Here is a 16,031-nt window from a genome sequence, read left to right on the forward strand (position 1 = left end):
TTTTCTTTAAACTTGAGAATCAGGTTATCAATTTTGTCAAAAATCTGGATAAAATTGGCTTGTCTTTTAATGTTTTAAATCCTGATTGCTCATTGGTAGTGTTTAGAAATACAGATTATATTAACCTCTATTTGCAGTCTTAACTAGACTCACGTATTCTAGTAGATTTGTGTAGATTTAGATAGTTACGATAGTTGCAAATGAAGACATTTTTACTTTTTCCTTTCCAATCTGGATGTGTTTTATCTTGTTTATATTGCCTATTACACTGGCTAGAATACAATTCGAGTAGAAGTGGTGACGTCTTATGTTTTTGCCTTGTCCATTCTTTCACCATTAAACATGATTTGTGTTGTAGTTTTGTAGATGCCTTTTCTTACATTGAAAACATTCCTGTCTATTCCTAGTGTGCTGAGAGTTTTTATCAGAGTCGATTTTTGTATTCTGTCAGATGCCTTTTCTGTGTGAGAGGAGGATACATTTTTTCAATTGTTAGTATGATGAATTACATTCATTGATTTTTTTAAATGTTAGATCAACTTGCATTCCTAGGATTAATCTCACATAATCATGACGTCTTACTAACCTTTTAGTATGTTGTTGGATTTTGCATTTATATTCATGAGGGATATTGGTCTAGAGTTTCAATGTCTGTCTTTCTCTCTTCCTTTCTTTTCTTGAGTCTTGCTCTGTGCCCAAGGTTGGAGTGCAGTGGTGCCATCATGGCTCACTGGAGCCACATTCTCCTGGGTTTAAGCAATTCTTCTATCTCAGCCTCCCGAGCAGCTAGGACTGCAGGTGCACACCACCACACCTATTCCCCCATCTTGCTCCACCTCTCATTGTTTAACTTTTTAACTCATTAAAGCAGCAGTCCCCAACCTTTTTGACACCAGGGGCCTGTTTCATGGAAGACAGTTTTTCCACAGGTTGGGGGCTGGGGCATATGGTCTCAGGATTCCTTTCTCAAGAACAGAAAGCTCCACCCATATGTGTCCCTGTCCCCTGCAGGGACACCAAATTAACAACTATCTACACAGAAAAAAACACCATAAGAAACAAAAATCAGGCAAGCACTCACAGTACTGGATTTAACCTCAGATCATCAGGCATTAGTTAAATTCTCATGAGGAGCATATAACCTAGATCCCGTGCACGCACAGTTCACAATAGGGTTCACCCTCCTATGAGAATCTAACGCTGTGGCTGATCTGACAGGAGGCAGAGCTCAGGCGGTAATGCTCTCAAGCCTGCTGCTCACTTCCTGCCGTGCAGCCCACTTCCTAACAGGCCACAGACTGGTACCAGCCCATGGGTGAAGGGCTGGGGACCTGTGTATTAAAGTGTGTTTAACGTGGGGTTTCTGTAGGCACCACGTAGTTGGACCTTATGTTTTGTTTTGTTTTGTTTTGTTTTTTTATTTAACCTAATCTGAAAATCTGTGCCTTTTAACAAGGATAATTAAACCACTTATATTTAAAAGTTGTTATTGATATGGTTGGGCTTAAACTTGCTATTTTTTTTTTCTATTTGTCTCATTTGTTCTTTACATCCATCTTCCTTTTGTTTTCTCTTTCTCTTTTTTTTTTAATTAATTGAGCATTTTTGTTATGAATTCATTTTATTTCCTTGTTGGTTATTGGCTGTATCTCTTTATACTTCCTTGCCTTTTTTGTTGTTGTTGTTGTTATTACTTTAGGGCTTTATTACGTACATATTGTATTAGTCTACCTTCAAGTAGTACTTTGCCGCTTCACATACAGAATCAAAACTTTAGACCAGTATACTTCCACTTCTCATCTCCCACATTGGATAATTATGTTCATACATTTTCGTGTCTATGTATGTTAGCCAAAACCCCATAATACAAGTTACTATTTTTCTTTAATGAATTATGTTTTAAATTGGTTTAAAATACAAACTGTATTTGATATTTATTATCACTTTTTTTCTTTCAGTAATCTCACAGCGTGGATCTGCTGATGATGAATTCTTTCAGTTTTTATTTCACATATATGTGTTACAGATATTTTCACTGGGCCTAGAGATCTAGATTGGCAGAGTTTTTTCCCCATACTTTAAAAATGTTGTTCTGCTGTCTACTGTATTGCATTGTTTCTGATCAGAAGTCTGCTTTTTTTCCTGTATTTGCTCTTCTACAAAATGTGTCAACCTTTTCTTTAGCTGCTTTTGAGATTTCTTTTTTCTTTATCATTGGTTTTAAGCAATTTGGTTATGATGAATCTTAGTGTAGTTTTCTTCATGTTCCTTGTATTTGGGGTTTACTGACCTTAAAATCATGGATTTATAGTTTTGATCAACTTTAGAAAACTTTTTGCCATTGTTTCTAAAATTTTTTCTGTCTTCGCCCTCTCTTCTCTCCTTTAGGTTCCAGTTAGGTATATATTAGGGTGTTTGAACTTGCCCCACAGCTCAGTAATGCTCTGTTTGTTTTTCCTTTCAGCTTTTTACCCATTTCTTTTTTGATAGTTTCTCTTGTTTTCAGTTTCCCTTTTCTTTTTCAGTGGCCAATCTGCTGTTGACGCCATCTGATATATTTTTCTCAATAGTACTATGAATTTTTTTGGTTTTTTATTTTCCAGTGTCTCTTTTTAGCATACTTAGTCTTCTAAGTTTTTAGTGATATTGGATATAATTTTAATAAATGTTTTAATGTCTACCAATTCTATTACGTGTCATTTTAGGTTTGTTTCATTTTATTGATGTTTCTTTTCATTATGGTATTTTTTTCATTCCTTTAATGTACCTGATAATTTTTTATTGGTTACCTAAAACTACTGTATATATCAGAACCAGACTTTGTTCTTCCTGTTTCTTTTAGGCGGATCTTTACTGAGCTGTAGATAATATGCACATGTCCTGGTCATGACTCAGCTGAAGTTTTGACGTGGAGGGGACACTCAGTTTTCCAGAATTCTGTCTGTACAGCTTTTGCCTCTCCATGCAGGTCTCTCCCCTCCAGTACAATATGCTGTGAATTTCAGTCACATTGGCTTCCCCAGATTTTCAGATCTTGTCTCTTCAACTTGGCTGCCTGCTTCTCACACAGCAGACTAGAAACTCACTCTCCAGACAGCAAGCTGAGTAGTCATAGCTTCTGTAGCTTTTTCGTTTTTGTTTTTGTTTTTCCCTTGTGCTGCCTATTGTGCCTTATCTGAAACTGTGGTTTGATGTTTGTTGTTTGTTTCCTGCTTTTTAGTTGATTAGGGTGGGAAGCTATATCTGGTCCCTGTTATTCTAGCATGGCTGAAAATAGATATCCCTTCTCTTTCACTTTTTATTTAGGTAACTATTTTAAAAGGTGACTAACAGTCGCACTCATTACTGTTGATTATTTTGCCATTTAGTTAAATAGTTGAACGTGAATTTTGAATTTCTTACAGGTACTTTGTATAGACATATTTCTATTGCTTCAAATGTATAGAGCAAATAGTTTTTCTAGAATTAAAAATAGAGTACAGTTAAGATTATTCATTTATCAAATTCTTAGTTCTCATGTTTCATATGCTGCTATGATGTTTTTAAAGTAGAATTTGGTAAGATATAGAAAGATTATGAGAAAATTGTTTTACTAAACAATTTGTTATTACCTATTCCAAAGATAAATATGAGTATTTGGAGGTTTTCTGATTATTATGTATATATTAGTCAGAATAATACATTTTTGCCTGACCATTTTTTGCTACTCACTGGATGAGATACCATTTTTTGCCACTCACTGGATGAGATACTCTTCATACTTTTCTCTCTAAAGAAAGTTGCAACAATTCAGTCACCTCTTCAGGCCCCAATTCTAATTCTAGTTCTCTTGCTGTATCCACCATATCTGCAGTGACTTGCTCCATTGAAGTCCTGAATTCCTCAAAGTCATCCATGAGGGTTGGAACCAGCTGGTAATGTTGTTATTTTGACCTCCTCTCATGAATCACAAATGTTATTAATGACATCTGGATGATGAATCCTTTCCAGAAGATTTTCAATTTACTTTGCCTGGATCCATCAGAGGAATCATTGTCTATGGGAGCTGTTGCCTTAAAAAATGTATTTCTTAAATAATGAGACTAATATTATTTAAGTCAAATATACAATATTACATATAATATTAAGAAGTTGAAATTACTCCTTGATCCATTTGCTACAGAATAGATGTTGTGTTAGCAGGCATGAAGGCAGCATTAATCTCCTGTACATCTCCATCAGAACTCGAGTGACAATGTGCATAGCCAATGAGCAATAGCATTTTGAAAGGATTTTTTTTCCTGAGAATAGGTCTCAGTAGTGGGCTTTAAAAATTCGGTAAACCATGCTGTAAACAGATGTGCTTTCAAATTCAGGCTTTGTTTTTCCATGTATAGAGCACAGAGTAGAGTTAGCATATTCTTAAAGGCCCTAGGATTTTCATAATGGTAAATGAACATTGGCGTAACTTCAGGTCACTTGCTTCATTATCCCTTTAACAAGAGATTCAGACTGTCCTTCGAAGCTCTGAAGCTAAGCATTGACTTCTCTTCTCTAGCTATGAGAGTCTTAAATGTCGTGTTCTTCCAATAGAAGGGTGTTTTGTCTAGTTTGGAAATCTGTTGTTTAGTGTAGCCATCTTCATCAGTGATCTTAGCTAGACCTTCTGGATAACTTGCTGCAGCCACTTGCCGCTTCACTTTGCACTTGTATGTTATACAGGTAGTTTCTTCCCTTAAACCTCGTGAACAAACCTCTGCTTCCAACTTTTTTTCTGCTACTTCCTCACATCTCTCAGCCTTCATACGATTGAAGAGAGTTAGGGCCTTTCTTAGGGGAATGTTGCAGCTGGTTTGATCTTCTATCCTGTATTAGGCTGTTTTCATACTGCTGTAAAGAACTGCCCAGGACTTAGTAATTTATAAAGGAAAGAGGTTTAATTGTCTCATAGTGCAGCATGGCTGGGGAGACCTCAGGAAACTTATAATCATGGCAGAAAGCAAATGGAAAGCAAGGCACCTTCTTCACAAGGCAGCAGGAAAGAGAAGTGAATGCAGGAAGAACTACCACACACTTATAAGACCATCAGATCTCGTGAGAATTCATTCACCATCATGAGAACAGCATGGGGAAACTGTCCCCATGATCCAGTTACCTCCACCTGATTCCTCCCTTGACACATGGGTTATGGGGATTACAATTCAAGATGAGATTTGGGTGGGGGACGTAGTCAAATCATGTCATATCCAGACCACTAGAATATTCTTCCTGTTAGCAATAAGGCTGTTCCACTTTCTTGTCATTTGCGTGTTCACTGGGTTAGGACTTTTAATTTTCTTCAAAAACTTTTCCTTTGCATTCACAACTTGGCTGTTTGATGCAAGAGGCTTACCTTTTAGCCCATCTCTGGTTTTGACATGCACTTCTCTTTAACATTAATCATTTCTAGCTTTTGCTTTTGATTTAAAAGTGAGAGACATGTGCCTCTTCTTTTCATTTGAAAGAGGTCATTGGAGGGTTATTAATTGTCCTATTTTCAATAGTATTGTGTCTCAGAGAATAGAGAAGTCTGAAGAAGAGGGAGAAAGTGGGGAAAATGTCCAATTTGTGGAGCAGTCAGAACACACACATTTATTAATTATAGCACATATAATTATAACGAAAAGATTGAAATATCGTGAGAGTTACCAGAATATGACACCGAGGCACTACGTGAGCACATGTTGTTAGAAAAATGGCACCAATAGACTTGCTTGATACAGGATTGCCATAAACCTTTAATTTGTAAAAAATGAAATATCTGCAATGCACAATAAAGCAAAACATATAAAACAAGGTATGCGTATATATGAATTTACTACTTTTGATAGTCAGGAGAAATGGTATTATTCAAAATAAAATTTGCCCACAGTTACACAGCTAGTAATTAGCACTGCCAGTATTTATCTCAGGTTTGTTTCACTTTAACATCTATGTTCATTCTGCTATCATATTGCTGTTGCATAATCATAAACTTTAGGAATTGTTCCAGCAAGATAGCTTACCTGCAACATGCTTTTGTTTCTTTCTTATCTTTGTAATTTTTGAGAGACAGGGTTCTAATCGCCCAGGAGTGCAGTGGCATGATCAATGCTCACTGCAACCTTGACTTCCCAGGCTCAATAATCCTCTCACCTCAGCCTCTCCAGTAGCTCGGACTACATGTGTATACCACCATACCTGGCTAATTTTTCAATATTTTGTAGAGACAAGGTCTCACCATATTGCCTAGACTGGTCTCGAACTCCTGAGGTCAAGTGATCCTCCTGCCTCAGCCACCCAAAGTGCTGGAATTATAATAGGTGTGAGCCACTGTGCCCACCCACTTTTATACAGACGGATGTTCCCTTTTCCTCTGCTCCCTTAGACTTTTCAAGCTTATGCTCATTCCGTTTTCCAGACCTTTGATCTTTCCTTGAAATTTCAGCTGCTAGTTTATTGTCAGCTTCCAACCAACTATTTCCACACTAAATTGAAAGGGAAAACAAAGGAAGCAATATCAGACTTTGGTAAGTAACTTCACATTCCAAACAGGCACCATTTAGAAGCATGTGTTTCTTAATAGGCTCCATTTACATCAGTGATAAGTTGAATGTGAAATTTATTTGGAATTATATTTATAATCAGAAAATATGTTGGAAAACTTATAGTTAATGTCTGTTGTGGAATGCTCTGGATGTTGGTTATTGGTTTGATAGTGGACTTTGAAGTTTATTATAATACAGATGTCTCCATCCACACCATGGAGTTTTAAAAATATTGACGTTTAAAAATGGTTCCCTTAAATTTAAAAAAAATGCATGAAGTTGAAGCCAACTGTTTGGTTTCCCTCCTTAGTCCACATTCCCTCCTTCCTTCTTCCTTGAGGCAATATCAATTTGGTGATATGTTGTGTATATTTCTAGTACCATATTTTAAAAACTACTTTAAAAAGTGGAAAGTACATACTTGTGTTTTTAGTGTCTTACACTGTTTCACCTTGTTATGCTATGTTCTGTTTTCATTCAAATATTTGTGTAACCATATACTGATACATAATATAAGTGTAACCATATACTGATACATAGGTCATTATTTTAATGATGTTACATGATTATATCAATTTGAAGAAAATTTTCTTATTTTTCCATTGTTGAGATTGTTTTCATTTTCATTTTTTTATAATAAAATCAGTGGTGCAGTGAACATCGGTGTCTTGAGTGAGTGTAGTAAACAATAAATGAATACACATGTGTAAACATTTCTCTAGGTATGGCACTAGGAGCAGAATTGCTAAGAAGAAAGTACATTTTCATTTTTACTAAGTTTTTGTCGAATTATTCTTCAGAGTTATTTTATCAATATACATTCTACCACTAGTGTATATGAGTTCCTGTTCGCATCATTTTCAACTGTTGATATTACCATACTTCTGATATTTTTGCAGTTTGTTGGTATTAAAAGATATTCTATGAATGTAATTTGTATTTTCTTGATTACTAGTAATGTCAAGTATCTTTTCTTCTTTATTGGTCAGTTTTTCCATTCTGTGAATCACCTGTTTACATTCTGTTCCTGTTTTCCTCTTGATTGCAACTTTCTTAATGATTTTTAGGATTTTTGAGTATGTAGTGGTTATAAACCCTTTGTCAAGTATATTACAGATATTTGCCAGCCTGTAGATTGTCACTTTTACCATACAAATATTTAAAATTTTGATTTTTTTCTATGAATTTTTTTCTACTATTTTTGTCTAAACAAAAACATATCTCTAAACAAATTAGTCTTTATCCTAAAGTGAAGGAGATATTATCTTATTCCCCTGTAGGATACTTAAAGTCTGTTTTTGAGATTCCTTTTATATAAAACTGTAGAAATTTTTCTTGTCTGTTTTAGGATAAATAATATGTTTGTTTCTTTTCTAATTTACATAAGCAAGATGAATATTGCCTGATAGTTCCTTTGTTAAGATATTTACATGGACTTTTTTTTACACATCTGTAGATTCTTAGATTAATGATACTAAATATTATTTGTTTTTCTTTCCCAGATAAGAAATCATTTTTCAGTCCCACTGTCTGTTTACGAAGGGGATACCTTATTGGGAACTGCCTCACCTGAAAATGAATTCAACATACCATTAGGATCTTACCGGTATTTTTTCTTTATCATTTTATTTACTCTGAGATCTCTTGTAGACTTTTTAGTTTCTGATTTCACATGGATAACTTTGATCAAATCCATCCTGCTAATAGCTCATCTAACTCATGTAGGTTTCAGTGCACTTAGATCTTAAAAAAGAAGTATTATTTAATTTATTGTAATAACTTATAGCAAGCACATTATATATACTTTTCTCTTAAATATATTTTTGTTGCAATATAAGCATCATAAGCATAGTCATATGATTAAGAGTTTTAAAAATGTCTAATAGATGATGCCTGATGGTTTCTGAATTTATACTATTATGAAGTAAATTTTACTTCTCAAAGGTTTTATAATACAATTTTTTTGACATTCTTTTAGTAAACAGAATATTTTATCCTTTTCATATTTGTTCATTGTTCAGGGATGGAGTTGTAAATAGAAGTATATACTACATTAATTTTAAATTTTTAAAGTAATTAAAATTGATACAAGATATGTTTTAAGAAAATATTAAAATTATAACAAAATATGAGCTAGTCTTACAGATTTATATCGTAACAAGTAAATATTAGTCAAGATATGTAATCTGGAATTGAAAATAATCTCTTATATGGAAATTTAACCCTGTTGGAGAATAAAACTTTCCTCAGAATTAAGCATTGTAGTTTGTTTAAATACCATTTTAGAATACACACTAGAAATAGATACTTACCTCAGTGCTACAGAAGGATAGAGGCAGAACTGCAAACAGTGCTTACCTGTTCCCTTGTCCAGAAGTTCAGAATGGGATCCTCAATGCTCTGAAGACAGTCTAGCAGTTTTAGGCACGTATTTTCACATAGATCGACCTGCTAAATCTAATGAGGGTTTTATTGCTTAGTTCAGACTTGCTGAGGGAAAGAATTGTATTGTTGAGAGAACAACAAAATAGTCATTTACAATATCTGATCTTGCTCTAGAGATGATTTGGGGTGGGTTACAAGACTAGATTAAATATGACATGTAAGATATATTTAAAAATTTCTGTGAAGAACTTTCATTTTCTTCTTGGATAATAAAAGTTAATGATACTCTACTTTTTAATACATTTCTGGTATATATTTTGTCTCTCTCTCCGTAGTAGAGGAAACAGTGCCTTTATACTTTTTTCCAAGGCTGAATGTTAATTTGTTACATGATAGTTAATCTATCTTAATGAGAATTAGTAGTGATTAATTCATCTTAATGAGAATTGTTACTGATTAAGTACTTCATCTTAACTAGAACTATTAGTGACTAACCAGCTTGGAGTTTTCATTAGGCATTTTTTTTTTTTTTTTTTTGAGATAGAGTTTCGCTCTTGTTGCCCAGGCTGGAGTGCAATGGCGGGATCTCAGCTCCCAGATTCAAGCAATTCTCCTGCCTCAGCCTCCTAAATAGCTGGGATTACAGGCATGCACCACCATGCGCAGCTAATTTTGTATTTTTAGCAGAGACGGGATTTCTCCATTTTGGTCAGGCTGGTCTCGAACTCACGAGTATTCTTTTAATCTAGTACTTCAGTGTAGGTGCACGTATATTTAAGATGTGAGGTCTTAACAAACAGTTATCTTTCTCTATTCTGTTTCTATTCTTAGATTAATGGTACAGATAAGTATAGATGCAGATAAATATAGGAAAACAATTTATATTTTATTAAAATATTTAAATAGAATTTAAATATACTGATTCTTTTATTAATTTAACAAATATTTATCAAGGTTTTCTGTGGATGAGACACTCAATACCAAGAAGAATTGCATGTGACTTTTGCCATCAAAAGATGGATATATTACATAAGTGTATGAAGTAGGAAACAGTGGGTTTTGGAGAGTTATAGAAAGTGTTACAGTTGCCAAAAACTATGGAAAACATAAAAGGGATTAATGACTGACTCCTGGGCAAGATACATGAAGTACAGTAACATGTAATATAGTAATATGGAGATTAGATGGAAAAGGCTAAGAAGAAGGTGTGCATGAACAAAGATAAGGAAGCATGAAAGCATAGTGTTATAAGGAATAGTTGGGAATTCATTGGAATGTAGAGTACATGTTGGAAGATAAAATTTGAAAGATAATTTAAGTTCACAGTTAGATGGTTGCTCTCTGATTTTCTTGCTCCATTTTTATAAATTTTATCTCCGTCTATTAGTTTGATCTGTTTTTTTCTTCTTGTCTCAGATCATTTGATGTTCTGTTTCAAGACCATTCACTCTATCTTCTCATTTAAAACCTCCTGTCATTGATTATCTTTCTTTCCTGTTTTCTTCATTCATTCCTTGAACTTTCCTTTGACCTTTTATATTTCTCTTACTTGGATCTTCTCTTCAGAACACCCTTTTTGGGAAAATTGTCACTTCTGCAAACACCTTGCAGTCTGTCTAGAAAGGGCCAACCACTCTGCCCTCAGTCTACTCTATACATGTGTTTTGGTACCTATCACAATGCAGTAGTTCTCTTTTAACATTACATTTCCCACCTGATTATGATCTTACTCATTTGTTTGTTTTCAATTTTGCCTTGTTGGTACATAATAGGTCCAATAAATGTTTTGATAAACTGGGTAAGTGTATTACCATTAGTTTAATTTGGAAAAAAATAAGGTTTTACCTTTAAGTGTTAGAAGTAAGAGTGGAAAATAGAATGAAAATTATAGAAGGAAGTAGAAGTAGAAGAGGCTATATCTGTTAACTCTTTTGACAAATAATTTGTATGCTTCAGTCAGGGAAGAAGGAAGTCTAATATTGTGTCAAAGTCCAGGGTGCCAGTAGCTGGAAGTCACTGAAAAAGGACATGCAGAAAAGTGGGTAGAGTGGTTCAGTGTTCAGTCTAGCAAATTTAAGGTGCCATCAGAAATTATTACAGAAATACATCATAGATATTTAACATTTTAGGAGTAGAACTTAGGAAAATAATCAGGGTTGGAGATAGTGTTGACTGTTGTTCATCTATAAAGGACAGTGTCATAATTATAGCTAATAATTTTTACAAATATAAAAATATTTCTGAAATGTTTGTTCTTGGCTACAGTGTCGGTTCAAAAATTATTAAGTGTAAAATATTGCTGAAATGTAAACAATGTAATATTCAAATATAAAGATTATGTGACAACCAATAATTTTGTCATCATTTTCTTAAACCACTCTTCTGCAATGCCAACAAAAGCCAAAATTGACAAATGGGATCTAATTAAACTAAAGAGCTTCTGCTCAGCAAAAGAAACTACCATCAGAGTGAACGGGCAACCTACAGAAAGGGGGAAAATTTTTGCAGTCTGTCCATCTGACAAAGGACTAATATCCAGAATCTACAAAGAACTGAAAAAAATTTATAAGAAAAAAACAACCCCATCAAAAAGTGGGTGAAGGATATGAACAGACACTTCTCAGAAGAAGACATATGCGGCCAACAAACGTGTGAAAAAAAGCTCATCATTACTGGTGATTAGAGAAATGCAAATCAAAACAACAATGAGATACCATCTCATGCCAATTAAATTGGTAATCATTAAAAAGTCAGGACACAGCAGATGCTGAAGAGGATGTGGAGAAATAGGAATGCTTTTACACTGTTGGTGGGAGTATAAATTAGTTCAACCATTGTGGAAGACAGTGTGGTGATTCCTCAAGGATCTAGAACCAGAAATACCATTTGACCCAGCAATCCCATTACTGGCTGTATACGAAAGAACTACAATAAATCATTCTACTATAAAGACAGATACACACATATGTTTATTGCAGTACTGTTCCCAGTAGCAAAGACTTGGAACCAACCCAAATGCCCATCAGTGATAGACTGGATAAAGAAAATGTGGCACGTATACAGCATGAAATACTATGCAGCCATAAAATAGAGTGAGTTCATGTCCTTTGCAGGGACACGAGTGAAGCTGGAAACCATCATTCTCAGCAAACTAACACAGGAACCAAAAAAACCAAACACTGCATGTCCTCAATCATAAGTGGGAGTTTAACAATGAGAACTCATGGACACAGGGAGGAGAACATCACTCACTGGGGCCTGTTGGGAGTTGGGGAGCAAGGGGAGGGAGAGCATTAGGAGAAATACTTAATGTAGATGATCAGTTGATGGGTGCAGCAAACCACTGTGGCATGTGTATGCCTATGTAACAAACCTGCACGTTCTGCACATGTATCCCAGAACCTAAAGTATAATTAAAAAAAAAAAAAACGCTAAAGCAGAAAAAAAAAAAATAAAGTACAATATCATACTGCTGTAAAAACAAACAAAGAAAAACACTCTTCTGCATCTATGGCCCACATTTTAATAAAGTTAAATATCGATTGAAAACTTTCATTTGATTAATGTTGGAAAGCTTGTGATTATTTTTTCAATAGTAATTTTTTTAGTTTATGAATTCAGTCATGGCATTTATTTCCTTTTAGGCCCACATATCCAGAAAAGCCAAATTCTTGCAGTTATATGTACAAGTCACAGATGATTCTATGTGGTTTGCTTTGCATATATAACTGATACAATTTATGTATTTTTATATGAAACCATTTATCTTATAAGTGTACTTTTAAGATAGCAAGTTTGTAAGAAAAATATTCTCCTCTTAAAAGTCAGACAACTTGATGAGCTTCCAGAAAGTTAAGGTGATATCTATTTATCTATCTTACTTATATCTAAAAGGTATATGAAAATATAAAAATTTATTACAATATTGTGAAAGGAGGTAAGTTTGTTATTCTAAAGCTGTAATTATATACTTTAATATGTTTTCCTTTAAAGCATTTTAAACTGTATCATTTAATCTCATGCAGATCATTCCTTTTTCTGAAGCCAGAAGATGAGGACTATCAAAGGTGTGAAGGAATTGACTTTGAAGAGATTGTGAAAAATGATGGTGCTCTTCTAAAGAAGAAATGTAGATCTCAAAACCCTTCCAAGAAATCATTTCTCATTAATATTGTTCCAGAAAAAGATAATTTAACGTCTCTATCAGTGTATTCAGAAGATGGTTGGGATTTACCATACATAATGCATTTGTGGCCACCTATCCTGCTCCGAAATCTTCTTCCTTACAAAATTGCTTATTATATAGAGGTATCGGCAAATTGTTTTAGTGCTTTCCTGTTTTTGATTTTGTAGTTTCAGTTTTTTAAGATTAAGAACAATAAAAACTATTTTAAAGATCTAATAAAAATTAGAATACTAGAATACTAGTAAAGAACAGGTAATGCAGATATTCTTTTGCAACAAGTATGAGAATTATTATTGAAATAACATTTAAGAACTAGACTTCAGTGACAAAAAAAGCCTGCTACATTATATTGTATTCTTTTAGCGCTGATTTTCTTAAAAGATTATATACTTGGTAAAGTTGCTTTTTTTCTTACATACTCTGTTTTAACAGATGGTGTGGTTTCTTCCTGTTGTTATAACATAGGAATCCGTACATCTTAAGGTTTTATGTGAATATTTCATTTGCGAGGCTTATCAAATGGAAGAAAGTAGTTCTTCATTGTCATCTATTATAGGTTTATTTTACCTTTAGAATTACCATTTGTTTGCTTTTTAAAAAAACAAACTTTTTGCTTTCTCTCTGTTGCTCAGACTGGAGTGCATAGCTCACTGTAGCCTCAAATTTCTAGGCTCACGTGATCCTTCCTCCTCAGCCCCCCGAGTAGCTGGGACTACAGATGCATGCCATGCCTGGATAACTTTTTTTAATTTTTAATTTTGTAGGGACAGGGACTCACTGTGGCTTGTCTTGAGCTCTTGGGCTCAAGTGATCCTCCCGCTTTGGCCTCCCAAAGTGCTGGAATTACAGGCGCGAGCCAGTACACCCAGCAGTTTACACTTTTCTGATAATGTCTCTTTTGGAGGAAAAAGTTAACATATTTATGGTTTTAAATGTGTATTTCCATATTGAGTAACAAATTATCATAATGGTTAAGAATTTGTACTTTGCTGTCAGATTTGAAATTGCATCCTAGCTCTGTCACTTGCTAGCTGTATGTTCTTAAGCGGGCTTTATTGCTTTTGTAAATCTTTTGTTGTAGTCTATAAAATAAGAATAATAAAATTTGCTTGGTTAAGACATGGGGGAAATCAAATTAGATTGTATATGTAAAAGATTTGGTACAGTGCCTGACAGACAAGGGTTGCCATTTATTTATCACTCTAGCACTACCACCACCATTGTTATTTTGTGGAATATTATTTAACTTGTAAAAAATCAAGAACTCCTTACCTTTGCTTTAATTAATTTAAAATCATGAGATGAAGAGATTCCTATATTATAATAATAGGAAGAGAACAAGACAGAGATGCTGGAAAAACTGGTGAGATATTCAGATATACTGTCAATTTATGTTTCTATTCTCATAGAACTTTTAATTGGATGCTTTTAGTGATCACATTCTGTCTGGCAGTTTCCAAAGGATATGATCAGTCTTTAGAAAGACAATTGAGCCATGGTATGGGGAAGGGACTAGAGGGGACAAGAGCGGTTAGGAGACTCTTAAACTGAGAGGTCATATAGTGACATGAACTAAGATAATAGAAGGGTGGGTCGAGGGAAATGAGCAGCTTAGAGAGATACATATGATGTAATAATATAAACAGTGATTGGAAATGGGTGATGAGGGATTGTGGAGGTAGTAGGGATTGCTTATTTTGGATTACCATCAGTTTTTGCCCACATTTTACTTTGTTTTGTTTTCAAAACAAAAATCACTAGTGGTTAAGATTGTCTTTTTGTTGTTGTTTTACCAATTGTAGTGTTTTATGTTTATAATTTCCAGGGGAGTTTCCCATTATGTTATTTAATCTAATCTTCACAGTTTGTCCTTTGAAGTAAGTCATTTAGAACATTTTACGAATACAGTAGCTCAAATCTCAGATTAAATCCTGTGTAGAGATTTACACAGTTGACAAAGTTAGAACTTGAATGTAAGTCTTCTGACTTGTTCTGATAGGTGCTTCAGAAGCATTTTGTGCAGCATTTGGAATAGATAAATAGAATTTTGAGGCATATTATTCTGCAACATTTAAATTTTTTTTTTTTTATTACAGGGAATTGAAAATTCAGTTTTTACTCTAAGTGAAGGACATTCAGCCCAGATTTGTACTGTACAGTTGGATAAAGCCAGGCTACGTTTAAAATTACTTGACTATCTCAATCACGATTGGAAAAGTGAATATCACATAAAGCCTAATCAGCAAGACATTAGTTTTGTCAATTTTACCTGTATTACAGAAATGGAAAAGACTGATTTAGATATTGCTGTCCATATGACTTATAATACTGGTCAGACAGTTGTGGCATTTCATAGTCCTTATTGGATGGTCAACAAAACTGGTCGCATGTTACAGTACAAAGCAGACGGAATTCATCGAAAGCATCCACCTAATTATAAAAAGCCAGTTCTCTTTTCTTTTCAGCCAAATCACTTTTTTAATAACAATAAGGTATGCATTGTTTATTCTGTTTTTCCCTTGACTTTATTTGCTTGTCGATTTTTAGTTTTAAAGTTCTGAGGAATAAATATTATGAAACTTGGATAGAAATAACTTGTTAAATATTTGAGGCCAAAAAGATTGGAATTTAATATTATAAAGGTTTAGTGCATTAACAATGTAATATTTTGTTTATGCTAAAAACTAATTTTTATCAGTTTAAGCAGGAATTTTTAAGGGTACCTAAATTGTGATGTATTTGAAATATTTTTTCCTAGGTTCAACTTATGGTAACTGATAGTGAATTGTCCGATCAGTTTTCAATTGATACTGTTGGTAGTCATGGAGCTGTTAAATGTAAAGGCCTGAAAATGGACTATCAAGTGAGTTCATTCTGTGCTTATCAAGAAACTGTTTATTTTAAATGTTTTATTA

General features: G+C 34.0%; 1 protein-coding gene across 4 annotated transcripts in view; it reads left to right on the forward strand.

Moving 5' to 3' along the window:
• The window catches only part of VPS13A (vacuolar protein sorting 13 homolog A), a 247,441-nt gene that overhangs the window by 154,001 nt on the left and 77,409 nt on the right, over window positions 1-16,031 (forward strand). For all 4 annotated transcript variants that reach the window (XM_050761071.1, XM_050761072.1, XM_050761075.1 and 1 more), the window contains exons 46-49: window positions 8,048-8,151; window positions 12,956-13,238; window positions 15,213-15,608; window positions 15,875-15,979. In XM_050761071.1, the coding sequence (XP_050617028.1) occupies window positions 8,048-8,151; window positions 12,956-13,238; window positions 15,213-15,608; window positions 15,875-15,979 (888 nt within the window). The remainder of the gene's footprint in view (window positions 1-8,047; window positions 8,152-12,955; window positions 13,239-15,212; window positions 15,609-15,874; window positions 15,980-16,031) is intronic.

Source organism: Macaca thibetana, chromosome 15 (assembly GCF_024542745.1).
Source record: "Macaca thibetana thibetana isolate TM-01 chromosome 15, ASM2454274v1, whole genome shotgun sequence".
In the NCBI taxonomy this organism is placed as follows: domain Eukaryota; kingdom Metazoa; phylum Chordata; class Mammalia; order Primates; family Cercopithecidae; genus Macaca; species Macaca thibetana.